Below are 10,553 nucleotides of genomic sequence, written 5' to 3'. Positions count from 1 at the left end.
CAGAAGTGGACTTGGTAAGGTTTATTGGGAAGGGCACAGAGTCCATCCACGTCCAGGGTCCTGAGAATGGGGCAGAGGTGATCTCAGTGGGCTTTCTTGCTGTGCTGGGTGCTCTTGGGGAAAGGCTGGGGGCCCAGCCAGAGCTGCAGCAGGATGACAGCATGGCACACGTGCAGGGCAGCAGAGCTGCAGGACGTGGATGGGTATGTGTTCCAGGAGAGCTCGATGAGCCCCAGCACCAGCAACCTGGAGATGAGAAATAAGCTCCAGGGTTTGTGTCCAGTTTCTAGGCCCCAGCCCCTCCATGGTCCCTAACCCTAACCCTTACCCCCCTTCAGGTTGTCCCAGCTGGTACCTGAGCAGGTGTGTGAGCCAGCGTGCAGGCGTGGCCCACAGGAGGTAGGGCAGTGTGTGGAAATACCAGACGTAGAACTGGTAGTGGAGAGAACGGCTGAAGCAGATGCCAATGAAGTTGGAGGTGAAGAGGGTGGAAACGATCTGTATGCAGTGGTCAAGGCCAAGGGCAGGAGCAGAGGGGACAGGGACTGGGGTGGGGTCAGGCAGGGAAGTTCCAAAGTAGAGGGGTAACAATTTTTGGGTCAGATCGCCCCCTGGCTCTACCATTCCCAGATGCGTATCTTTGGACAAGTTTCTTAACCTCTCTGGACGTGCTCCTCAATCTAAGGTGGAGAGTTATACCGAGGGCCATAAAAGCCGAGTGAGTCCATCCTTCCTAGCTGGGTGACCTTGGTAAGTTATTTAACCTCTTAAACCCCGAATGTTGTCCTCTGTATGTGAAGATAATAAATACACCTTCCTGTATCAGGGTCTCCTGTGAGCTTTAAATGTTAGAATGTACATAAAACTCTGAGCACAGCACCAGGCAGAGGATGCACACTCATAATAACTCAATGATATTTAAAATTATGAATAAATATGCTTAAATACGTAAATGCTCAGCACAGTGTTTGGTACAGAGCAGGAGCTCTAAGAATAAGCCCTGTAGCTATTACTGGTGCCTCTTTTTCCCTCCCCAGGTCACCAGCCATCCAGGGCCACCTGACCAGGGACCCTGTCTGCACCTGGAGAGGGCAACACTTACCTTCCCATGACTTAAAGGATATGATTGGCTGTGAGGGGTTGGGGTGGAACCTTCCTTTTGGAGGGATCCTTCAGCAGCGACAGGATACTTTCCCCTGTCCTGGGGAAAAGCCATTCAGACATTTACCAAGCTCTCATCAGGGGCCACGCTCTAAAATTCACCTCCATGAGCTCAACATCTCCCCTAAGCAGCCCCTAAGGCCCAGGCCCTTCACTCCTTCCCCTACATCTGCCCTTGGCACTGCTCCCCTTTCTCACCTGTGCCACCTGCAGAGAACAAAGAGCAAGAGCAGGGTGAGGTGGGTGGCCAACAGTGCCAGGTGGAAGGCACGATGCAGGAAGAGGGTCTCGGGGAGGAAGCGCCAGTTCACTGTCCAGCGGAAGAGAAACTGGCGGCCCAGGTCAAAGGAGCGGGACAGGTACCCGACGGGGTTCTCCAGCAGGAAGGGCAGCCCCAGCACCACCTGAGATGGATGTGACCTCAGCAGAGCTGCCCAGGCTCACCCCAGCCTCATACTCGTCAGGAGAGTGGGAATTGGGTGTAGGTCTCAGAGGTTCCTTAATTCCTGAGGACTCCTCCCCCGCCTCCACCCCCAACCCTGCCCGCCCGTCAGAGCCTGGGGCCAAAGAAGCTGAGGAGGCATGTAATGACAGTGCTTTAAGTCATAAATGGGCAGAGCTAGAAAGGCCTTAAGAGACCATCTAGTTCTGTGGTCGGCAAACTGTGGCTCGCGAGCCACATGGGGCTCTTTGGCCCCTTGAGTGTGGCTCTTCCTAAGCCTTAGGAGTACCCTAATTAAGTTAATAACAATGTACCTCCCTATATAGTTTAAGTTTAAAAAATTTGGCTCTCAAAAGAAATTTCAATCGTTGTACTGTTGATATTTGGCTCTGTTGACTAATGAGTTTGCCGACCACTGGTCTAGTTCAACAACCTTATATTACAGCAAAAAAAAAGCCCAGAGAGGTAGTGGCTTCCCAGTCCAGAATCAACTCCAAAACCCTTGCCCCTGGGCTGTGAGGAAGTCTCAAGGAGGGAAGGAGGCCATCTTTAGAAAGGGGTGAGGCAGGAGTACCTGTAGGACGGCACAGATGCCCAGCTTGGGGAGGGCCCCACGGAGGCCAAATTGTGTGAGGAGAAGGAATAGTAATCCAGGGGCGAAGAGGAGCACGTTCATCTTCACAGAGACTGCCAGGCTAGGGTGCGTAGAAGAGATAAGGGTGGAAATCAGCTCCAGGGCTATGCACTGCCCCCACTCCCACCCCCACCCTCACCTCCACCAAGCTCCAGGGTAGCTTGGTGTGCAGGGCAGCAGCGCTGCAGGACGTGGATGGGTATGGGTTCCAGGAGAGCTCGATGAGCCCCAGCCCCAGCAACCTGGAGATAGGGCCCACACTCAGAACTGCGGGAGGGAGGGTAAGGTAGCCTGGGAGGAAGCTGGGGGTAGGGAATAGATACCTAGTCTCTAAGCCCAGACTGAGCAAACAAATATATACTGAAGAGTAAGAATATTAATGACCAACTCCAATACAACTCTGTGTATTGTGGGTTGGAGTGGAGACTTTCTACAGATCCTGGACTCACCTGGTGGGGCCTAACTGACCCACATTGTCTGGCCACTCCCTTGCTGCAGAAATTTGGGGGAAAAGTGATGGAAATACAAAAAGTAAGAAAGGGGACCAGAAGGGAGGGATGCTGACCTGAAACAGCAGCAACCCCAGCCCCAGCGCTGGGCCAGCAAAAGGTTGATACTGAGGAAAAGCAGCGCCATGGCCACTGGGTCATTGAAGAGCCGCAACACAAAGATGGAGTGGACACGGTAAGAGGCACAGCACATGAAGAAAAAGACGAAGGGAGGTACCTACGAGGTGGGCACAGTGGGGAAGGTCAGCTCACCAGCCCTGAGCCATCACCAAACCTCAGCCCTCCCAGGGTGGAGACCCAGGTCCTGGTGCTGTGGACTCACCTTGCAGGTCTGGTGGTAGATCAAAAAGACAAGCAGCAAAGTGGCCAGGTAGAGCACAGCAAAGATATGCTGGGCCATGCGGATGTCAGTGCCATGGCCAGTGACATAGTATAGCCCCATAAAGATGTACACAAAGCCGGCTGGGTATCTGAAAGATGAGCGGGAACATGAATCTGGGTCAAGATACCCCGCCTTGTACGCTGGCATCCAGTCAGCACCCCTCACATCCTTGCTGAACCTGCTATCCGCACTCACACAAGAGGTCCGGTGTCGCCCTGCAGTTGGGTATAGTCGTAGGTGCCGTTGATGACGCCCTCTACCTCCGCCATGTAGGCCTTCCAGTCAATCTCTGTATCTGGAAAAGGAAAGGACGGTGTGGTTACTTCCAGGTCCAAAACTTGTCTGCCCCCAACACCTCCAACCCATCGAAGCACAGAGTTCCAGGTCATCCTCAGAGCTTCTTATCACAACCCCTTACCTAACTGCCTGCTTGACATCCTTTGGGTGAACCCAGGCATCTCAAACTCAACATGTTTATAATTGAACTCATAAGCTTCTACTCTAAATCCGCTCCCCTTCCTGAGTTCCATGAATGGCACCATCAACCTCCCTGTTGCCCAAGTCACAAAACTGAAACTTCCTTCTCTCTCACTTCCAACCCCTAGTTACTATGTCCTCTCTATTCTTCATTCTACGTATCTTTACTGTCTCATCCTTCTCTACTATTATATAGCAACATTTGGACCTAACATAATCTCTAGCCTCAAAGATGCAACAGCTTCCTTATTAGGCTCCCAGCTTCCACTTTCCCCTCACCACCATGTATTTGCCACCCTGCAATCAGGAGCTCGTCCTATAATAGAAACACATCATGTCTCTCTGCTTAAAATCCTTCAACGATTCCCTAAGGCTGTTAAGATAAAGACCAAACTCTGTTACTGCCACTTTAGAAGAGGAACCTATGAATTATTGAGCTCAAGATGAGCGAGCTAGGAAGAGCAGAGCTGAAACTGGAATTCATAGGATCCTAGATTCTTAACCACTAAGTATGCTACTATCTCCTTAACACAGCTTACTGACTCCTTTATAATCTGGTCTCAACTTCTGCAATCTCATTTCAGTACTGGCCTCACTTGAGTTCTACGTTCCAGCTCTAAAAAGCGTCCAGGCCCAGCGGGCGCGGCTCAGTGTAGAGCATCACCTACGAACCAGGAGGTCTCAGTGGGATTCCCGGTGGGGGCACATGCCCGGGTCATGGGCTCGATCCCCAGTGTGGGATGTGCAGGAGGCAGCAGATCAATGACTCTCTCTCATCATTGATATTTCTATCTCCCTCTCTTATCCTCTCTGAAATCAATTTAAAAATATAATACAAATTAAAAATAAACAAACCCCAGAATTGAACAGATGAGACCCAGCTGGGAAAGTGACATGTCCAAAGCCACAGCGACAAGCAGCAGCAGCAGGACATGAACACAGACCCAGGTCTTTGCCGTCCAGCTGGTTTGCTTTCTTAGCCGGCCGGGCTGCACCTTCAGGGCAGAGGACCAATCTCTAGGGTCGCCCCTTTCGACATGGGGGAGGGTGGTGGATTAAGATCGGGTTTGGTTTTCTGTGGAGCAGGCTTGGAACTTGGGTAAAAGATATGGGTCTGCAATTGGTGACTAAGTGGACCTGGGGTCTGGGTGGAGCTCCGAATCTGAGTCCCTGTTTGAGTAGGGCGTTCGGGTCCACCTCCCTCCCGCCTTTTCCGCGCCCCTCCTCTCCCCTCCCCCGCGGCGCACTCACATGCCACCCTGTGAATGACCCAGAAGGTGATGCCCACCTCCGCCAGGCAGAGGCAGGCAGCCACCAGCAGCGTGTAACGCGGCTCCAGCAGCAGAAGACGCCGCTCTTGCCAGGCGCGCCGCAACCATTGTCCGCAGAGTCCCGCCAACCGGGGTGGGGGTCCCGCCCGGGCGCGTTTCCGCACGCCCGCGGCCATCTTGTCGGTGCACCGTTCATGTGGGCCCGCCACCCTGGAAACCGGACCCTTTGGCACTTAGGTTCCGCTCTGCGCGCCAGTGTCCTAACCGAGTTGCCAGAGTCCTTATTTCCTACACTAAAATGTACTTCTTCTACACAGGTCTCTTCTGATGGACTGCACGTTCCCTACGAGCAGGAATGGTCTTACTCTTCCGTATATACTTAGCCCTGAGTACCCAGGAGCTAAGATGGATCGAACATTTGCCCAGAAAAACCGCCTCCCCCATCCCGGCCCAGCATAACACTTCGCCGGTGTTGATAATATCTGTGTTCATGCCTGTGTCCATGCCCCTCCCGCCACCCCTCCGGGTGCTCAAAACGGGGGAGAAACAAATCTTTCATTAATTTTCATATTTAATGTAAGGAGCCGGTCAAATTGAAAATATGAGAAGGGACAGTGATGAACCAGAGTGAGTCTGACGCTCTGAGTGTGGTTCTCAGATGTGAGTGACAAGTACAGCCGGAAGCTTCCGAGTCTGGACGACCTGATTAACCAGCCGGAAGATTCTTCGAAGAGCGCTTAGCAGAGGACGGAAGTTCCACGTGTTTATGTTGAGCAACCTCACTGGGGGGCGGAGACTCAAAGGCCACGCCCCCTACGACATTACCATTCAGACTGGCTACCCAGGGGAGCCAAGCCCCGCCTAAAGGTGCCGGCCGACTGCCCTACAGGCCCGGCAGCAACAAGCATGGCCTCTCCCGGGGCCCCCGAGCCCCGGCCGGAGTTACCGGAGCAGAACTCCGGGTACCGAGAGGTCCAGTACTGGGACCAGCGCTACCGGGACGCGGCCGACTCTGCCCCCTACGAGTGGTTCGGGGACTTCTCCTCTTTCCGTGCCCTCCTAGAGCCGGAGCTGCGGCCCGAGGACCGTATCCTCGTGTTAGGTGGGTAGTCCCGGCGCTGCCCAGCCCAGGTGGAGCCGGCGGGACCGGCTTGGCCTCGGCGCCCCCGTCCGCTTTCCTCGCGTCTGTCTGCCCTTGACTGAGGATGCCCAGGTCAGGAGCCAAGATCCGGTACCTTCAGAACCTGGAGTCAGTTCCCTGTCCCCCCCAACTCGACAGTCTCTCTGAGTCTGAGCGTGGTGGGTGAGCCGGGGCCCCGTTCCGCCCCCTCGGAAGGCACCGCGAGCCCTGGAGAACTCAGAGGTCTAGTAAGTCCCCACGCTAGTTGGCTCTATGACTAGGACAGGTCGTAAACGCGTCCTGAGCTTCGGAGTCACTTCTAGAGATGGAACTGCGAGCTCAAGTCGGATAAGGCACATGTAGGCACCTCGAGCACAGTGCATAGCATCTTTCTGTTTGCGCCAATGGGCACCGGGAGCTGTTGTCACCTGGAGAGAGTTACCACTTTCCGAACTCGGAAACTCGGTCTGATGCCCCGTGTGCAGTGAGGAGGACAGCGCCCTCCGAGGTCAGAGGGGATATTGCAACCGAGATTGGTGAGATTCGAGGAAAGAGTACTAGGATGCAAGATGGGGCTTTGTCCCAGGGCCAGCCTTGGGGGGGCGGTCTAGAGAAGTTGGATTGAGCAACGGGTTTCCTTCCAATTATAGTTTTTATTTTGGTATTTGTAAAAGCGTTTATATGTTTAAGTGAAATATTTCATGTGCTCGCTTCGGCAGCACATATACTAAAATTGGAACGATCGAGAGATTAGCATGGCCTCTGCGCAAGGATGACATGCAAATTTTTTTTAAAAAGTATTTCATATACGTCATCTGTAATACAGTATATGAAAGGTACAAATAGTAAATCTAATATGTATGTGTATACCATACTCAGTTTGAAAAATAGAATATTCCTAGAACTAGAAAGAAGTATAACCTAGTGGTTAAGAACTTGGACCCTGGAGGCAGCTAATTCTGTTGAAATCTAGGCTCATGTAATCTTAGCTGTGGAATAATGGGGAAAATCACAGAATCTTAATGATGTAGTCCTGGAAAAAAATACTTAAATTTCTGTGCCTCCATTTTCTCAGCCTTAAAAATAAAAAGATACTCCGTATTACTTATTTACTGGGTTTTTAAGATGATTGAATGAGTATGAAAGATACCCAAAACAATGCCTGGCAAAATAAAAAGGCCCATGTATATTCAAGGTTTTCTGCGTAGTCCTCCCAAACCTCTTCCCCCCCCCCCCCCAGAAGTAAAAACTCAAATTTTATGCTTTTAAGCCATTACATTTATTTATAGATTTACCATAGATCTAATTTTTTAAAGCTTTAGTGTGCATCAAAATCACCTGGAAAGCTGGAACCCATCCAGGTACAGTTTAAGGTGGGTCCTAGGAGTCTGTAGTTTTAGCAAGCCCACAGCGGATTCTCATGCTGAGAATAACACTGCCTTAAAATCTCCTAGACAGGAAGGTATTCTTTTCTGGAGAGGGGAGAAAAGTCTAAAAATAAAAAAGGAAAACTTTCCAGACATTATTCCCAAGATCTAAAGAGAGGACCCAGCCCAGCCTGTGTGGCTCCGTGGTTGAGCATCGACCTATGAACCAGGAGGTCACAGTCCGATTCCTGGTCAGGGCACATGCTAGGGTTTTGGGCTCAACCCCCAGAGGGCATGCAGGAGCCAGCTGGTCAATGATTATTCTCATCATTGATGTTTCTATCTCTCTCCCTTCCTCTCTGAAATCAATAAAAATATATTTTAAAAATAAATAAATAAAAAGAGGACCCACAACTTGGGGAATACCTATGTTACATTCCACTTTAACAAACAAGCTGAGCACCTGGTAGGTGCTAGGGAATGTGCTGGGTGGGCCCTTTCTAACTTATTTAATATTTATGACAACCCTGAGAAGTGAGTAATAAGTATTACTAGACTTACTGTAGATCAGGGGTCAGTACTATTTCTGAAAATGGCCAAATAGTAAATATTTAGGGCAGTGATGGCGAACCTTTTGAGCTCGCCGTGTCAGCATTTTGAAAAACCCTAACTTAACTCTGGTGCCATGTCACATATAGAAATTTTTTGATATTTGCAACCATAGTAAAACAAAGACTTATATTTTTGATATTTCTTTTATATATTTAAATGCCATTTAACAAAGAAAAATTAACCAAAAAAAATGAGTTCACGTGTCACCTCTGACACGCGTGGCATAGGTTCGCCATCACTGATTTAGGGCTTTGTGGGCTATACAGTTTCTCTGACAATTAGTCAGTACTGATGTTGTAGTAGAAAAGCTGTATTCCAAGAAAACTTTATTTACCAAAACAGGTGGCAAGCTGAATTTTGTATTCGCTGCTGCAGATCATTGTCTCAGGCTGGATCCAGAAACAAATCCTAAGATTACGATTCGTCTCCTAGTTATTTGTTAGGGATGTGCTCCCAGAAGAAATCAGTCAGAGAGTGAGGGAATAGGGAAGGGAAGAGACCAAGCAGGATTGTGATCACAGGTAAGTTTCCCTGAGGGTAGTTCAGCCTGAAGAGTCACAGATGCAAACTGTCAGAATCGAGCACACACCAAATCCTAGACACACTTCAAGTAGATCTGATCAGAGCACTGACAGTGTCCACGGTTGTCATGTAGCAAGTAAGTGGTAAAGTAAGGGTGCCACCTGACTCCAGAGCTTCTGCTGCTGCACCATGCTTATGGGCATAGAGAGACATCTAGAACTCGGTTACGATTGGTAAAATGACTACAGATGGAATGTCACAACTGAAGGTGAGTGGACCTCTTGAAAACTGGTAGACAGTTTCGCATAGTGGTTTAAGAGCTCTGATTCTGGCATGAAACAGGCCTAGATCCAAATTCTAACTCTGCCACTGGACTAGGTGACCTTGGGAAGTTTCTTATATACTTTGGGCAGCCTCAGTTTTCCCATCTAGAAAATGGTAATGATAATAACAGTTACCTTCTATATGAAGGTAGTGTGAAGATAAACTGAGATAATGCTTAGAAATGCTTAGCATAGGGCCCGGTTGTTCAATGACTATTAGCTATCATTATTATTATTAAAAATGGGAATTAGAGGGGCAGTTTATCACAGACCATTCAGAGGACAGAGAGTACCCTGCCTGGGAACTTGTGTGTCTGGTCCCTATGGCTAGAATATCCTCATAACAGATGAATGCATGTGGCTGTCCTAGCTTTGCCATCATTATACATCTCTGATTCTCCATGTTCCGCAGGAATCTTATCATAATTTGGCTTCAATTTGTATTTTCTATATAGAGAGAAGGGACTGACCAGGGGATTGACTGTCAAGTCCCCATGGTGGCTATTTTTCTCGTTATAAATTAGTGAATTGGCATTCTGGCTTACACCTCCTTCTCTTGGTGTTGGGATAGCATCCACATAGCTCTGGACTCCCATGTGATGGGTTCTTGGGACTGGTTTAGTTCTCTGGGCTCTACTTCTCTAAGGCTCCACCTAGGGAGGCAGGGGCCTTCCCAAACCCCACCTTAGTTGCTAGCCCCAAATCACTGAGGCAGCAGGATCAGAAATCACTGCTTTGTAAGCATGACTGGCCCTGTGGTCAGATTTTGTTCTTCCTTCATCTTTAGTGAAGTTCTCTTGGGAGATACCATTCCTTTAGGGAGGGAAATAAAGGAAGGATATTTGCCAGCTGCCGTGGCTCTGGTTGAGCGTCAACCAAGGAACCCAGAAGTCACTGGTTCAATTCCCAATCAGGGCACATGCCAGGGTTGTGGGCTCAATCCCCAGTAGGGTGCATGCAGGAGGCAGCAGATCGATGTTTCTCTCTCACATCAATGCTTCTTTCTCTCTCCCTCTCCCTTCCTCTCTCTGTAAGAAAATCAATAAAAACATTTTAAAGGAAAGGGGGGGGAAGGATATTTGCGTTTGTCTATAGTTGGGCAGATCTCTGCAGGCATGAGGTAAAGTGTAGGGTGGTAAAGGATTTGTGGGTCAGAGAACCCAGTGGGATATCAGCCTGCACTGAGTTGGGGTCTCTTGTTCAGCCACTCTCACCACCCATCACATGTAGTGTACCTACCAGAGCTTGCTGTAAGGAAGCACACATTATTTTTTTTCAGGGGCGACAGTCTGCCTGAGCCCCGGGGCCTGAGAAAGAACACAGGAGCCCTACCCGGTTTGGCTCAATGGGTAGAGCATTGGCCTGGGGACTGAAGGGTCCCGGGTTTGATTCCTGTCAAGGGCACATGCCCAGGTTTCGGGCTCGATCCCCAGTAGGGGGCGTACAGGTGGCAGCCGATCAATGATTCTCTCTCATCATTGATGTTTCTCTCTCTCTTCCTCTCCCTTCCTTTCTGAAATAAATAAAAATATATTTTAAAAAAAAAGAACACAAGAAAGGTCAGCTGAGGACCAGCCAGCATCCTCTGGGTGCTCTGGCCTGGTTCCAAGCCCTGCTAGATTAGGGCTATCCCCACAGCTGATCCTGTGATCCTCTTAGAGACACAAATAGGGATTAAAGGCAATCTAATCCCAAGAGCTGGGCATCCCCATGTGGGGCCAACAAGCGCTGTC

The 10,553-nt window shown here is 49.8% G+C and overlaps 2 protein-coding genes and 1 pseudogene across 4 annotated transcripts in view; 2 read left to right on the top strand and 1 right to left on the bottom strand.

The window, feature by feature from the left end:
- Positions 1-6: 6 nt before the first annotated feature.
- On the bottom strand, positions 7-5,053 carry ALG3 (ALG3 alpha-1,3- mannosyltransferase). Of its 2 annotated transcripts, none has more exons than XM_070406694.1 (9): positions 4,857-5,053; positions 3,324-3,423; positions 3,069-3,216; positions 2,803-2,963; positions 2,178-2,298; positions 1,360-1,565; positions 1,126-1,201; positions 356-501; positions 7-246 (listed from the first exon to the last, which is right to left on the bottom strand). In XM_070406694.1, exons 1-9 carry the CDS (start codon positions 5,050-5,052, stop codon positions 84-86), a joined length of 1,317 nt encoding a protein of 438 aa, XP_070262795.1. In that variant the 5' UTR covers position 5,053; the 3' UTR covers positions 7-83. The 2 variants fall into 2 exon arrangements, with proteins under 2 accessions (XP_070262795.1, XP_070262796.1); XM_070406695.1 differs by having other exon boundaries at positions 4,894-5,053.
- A 700-nt stretch (positions 5,054-5,753) lies between these two features.
- ECE2 (endothelin converting enzyme 2) overlaps positions 5,754-10,553 on the top strand; it is a 32,037-nt gene continuing 27,237 nt past the window's right edge. For both annotated transcript variants that reach the window (XM_070406687.1, XM_070406686.1), the window contains exon 1: positions 5,754-5,978. In XM_070406687.1, coding sequence (XP_070262788.1) covers positions 5,783-5,978 — 196 coding nt within the window. In that variant the 5' untranslated portion in view covers positions 5,754-5,782. The remainder of the gene's footprint in view (positions 5,979-10,553) is intronic.
- Positions 6,700-6,799, top strand: LOC139004590 (U6 spliceosomal RNA; annotated as a pseudogene).

The sequence above is a fragment of the Myotis yumanensis genome, unplaced genomic scaffold (genome assembly GCF_028538775.1).
Source record: "Myotis yumanensis isolate MYYU_CA2020_CCGP unplaced genomic scaffold, mMyoYum1.0.hap1 SCAF_2, whole genome shotgun sequence".
Classification (NCBI taxonomy): Eukaryota; Metazoa; Chordata; class Mammalia; order Chiroptera; family Vespertilionidae; genus Myotis; species Myotis yumanensis.
This window is presented reverse-complemented; position numbering and strand designations above follow the sequence as displayed.

Bases quoted from the DNA above. Each gene is read 5' to 3' on its own strand.
- ALG3 (XM_070406694.1), bottom strand. From the start codon at position 5,052: ATGGCCGCGGGCGTGCGGAAACGCGCCCGGGCGGGACCCCCACCCCGG. The intron at 2,964-3,068 runs GTGAGTCCACAG...CCCACCTCGTAG, and splicing joins TCTACCACCAGACCTGCAAG to GTACCTCCCTTCGTCTTTTT. The intron at 247-355 runs GTACCAGCTGGG...TCTCATCTCCAG, and splicing joins TGGCTCACACACCTGCTCAG to GTTGCTGGTGCTGGGGCTCA.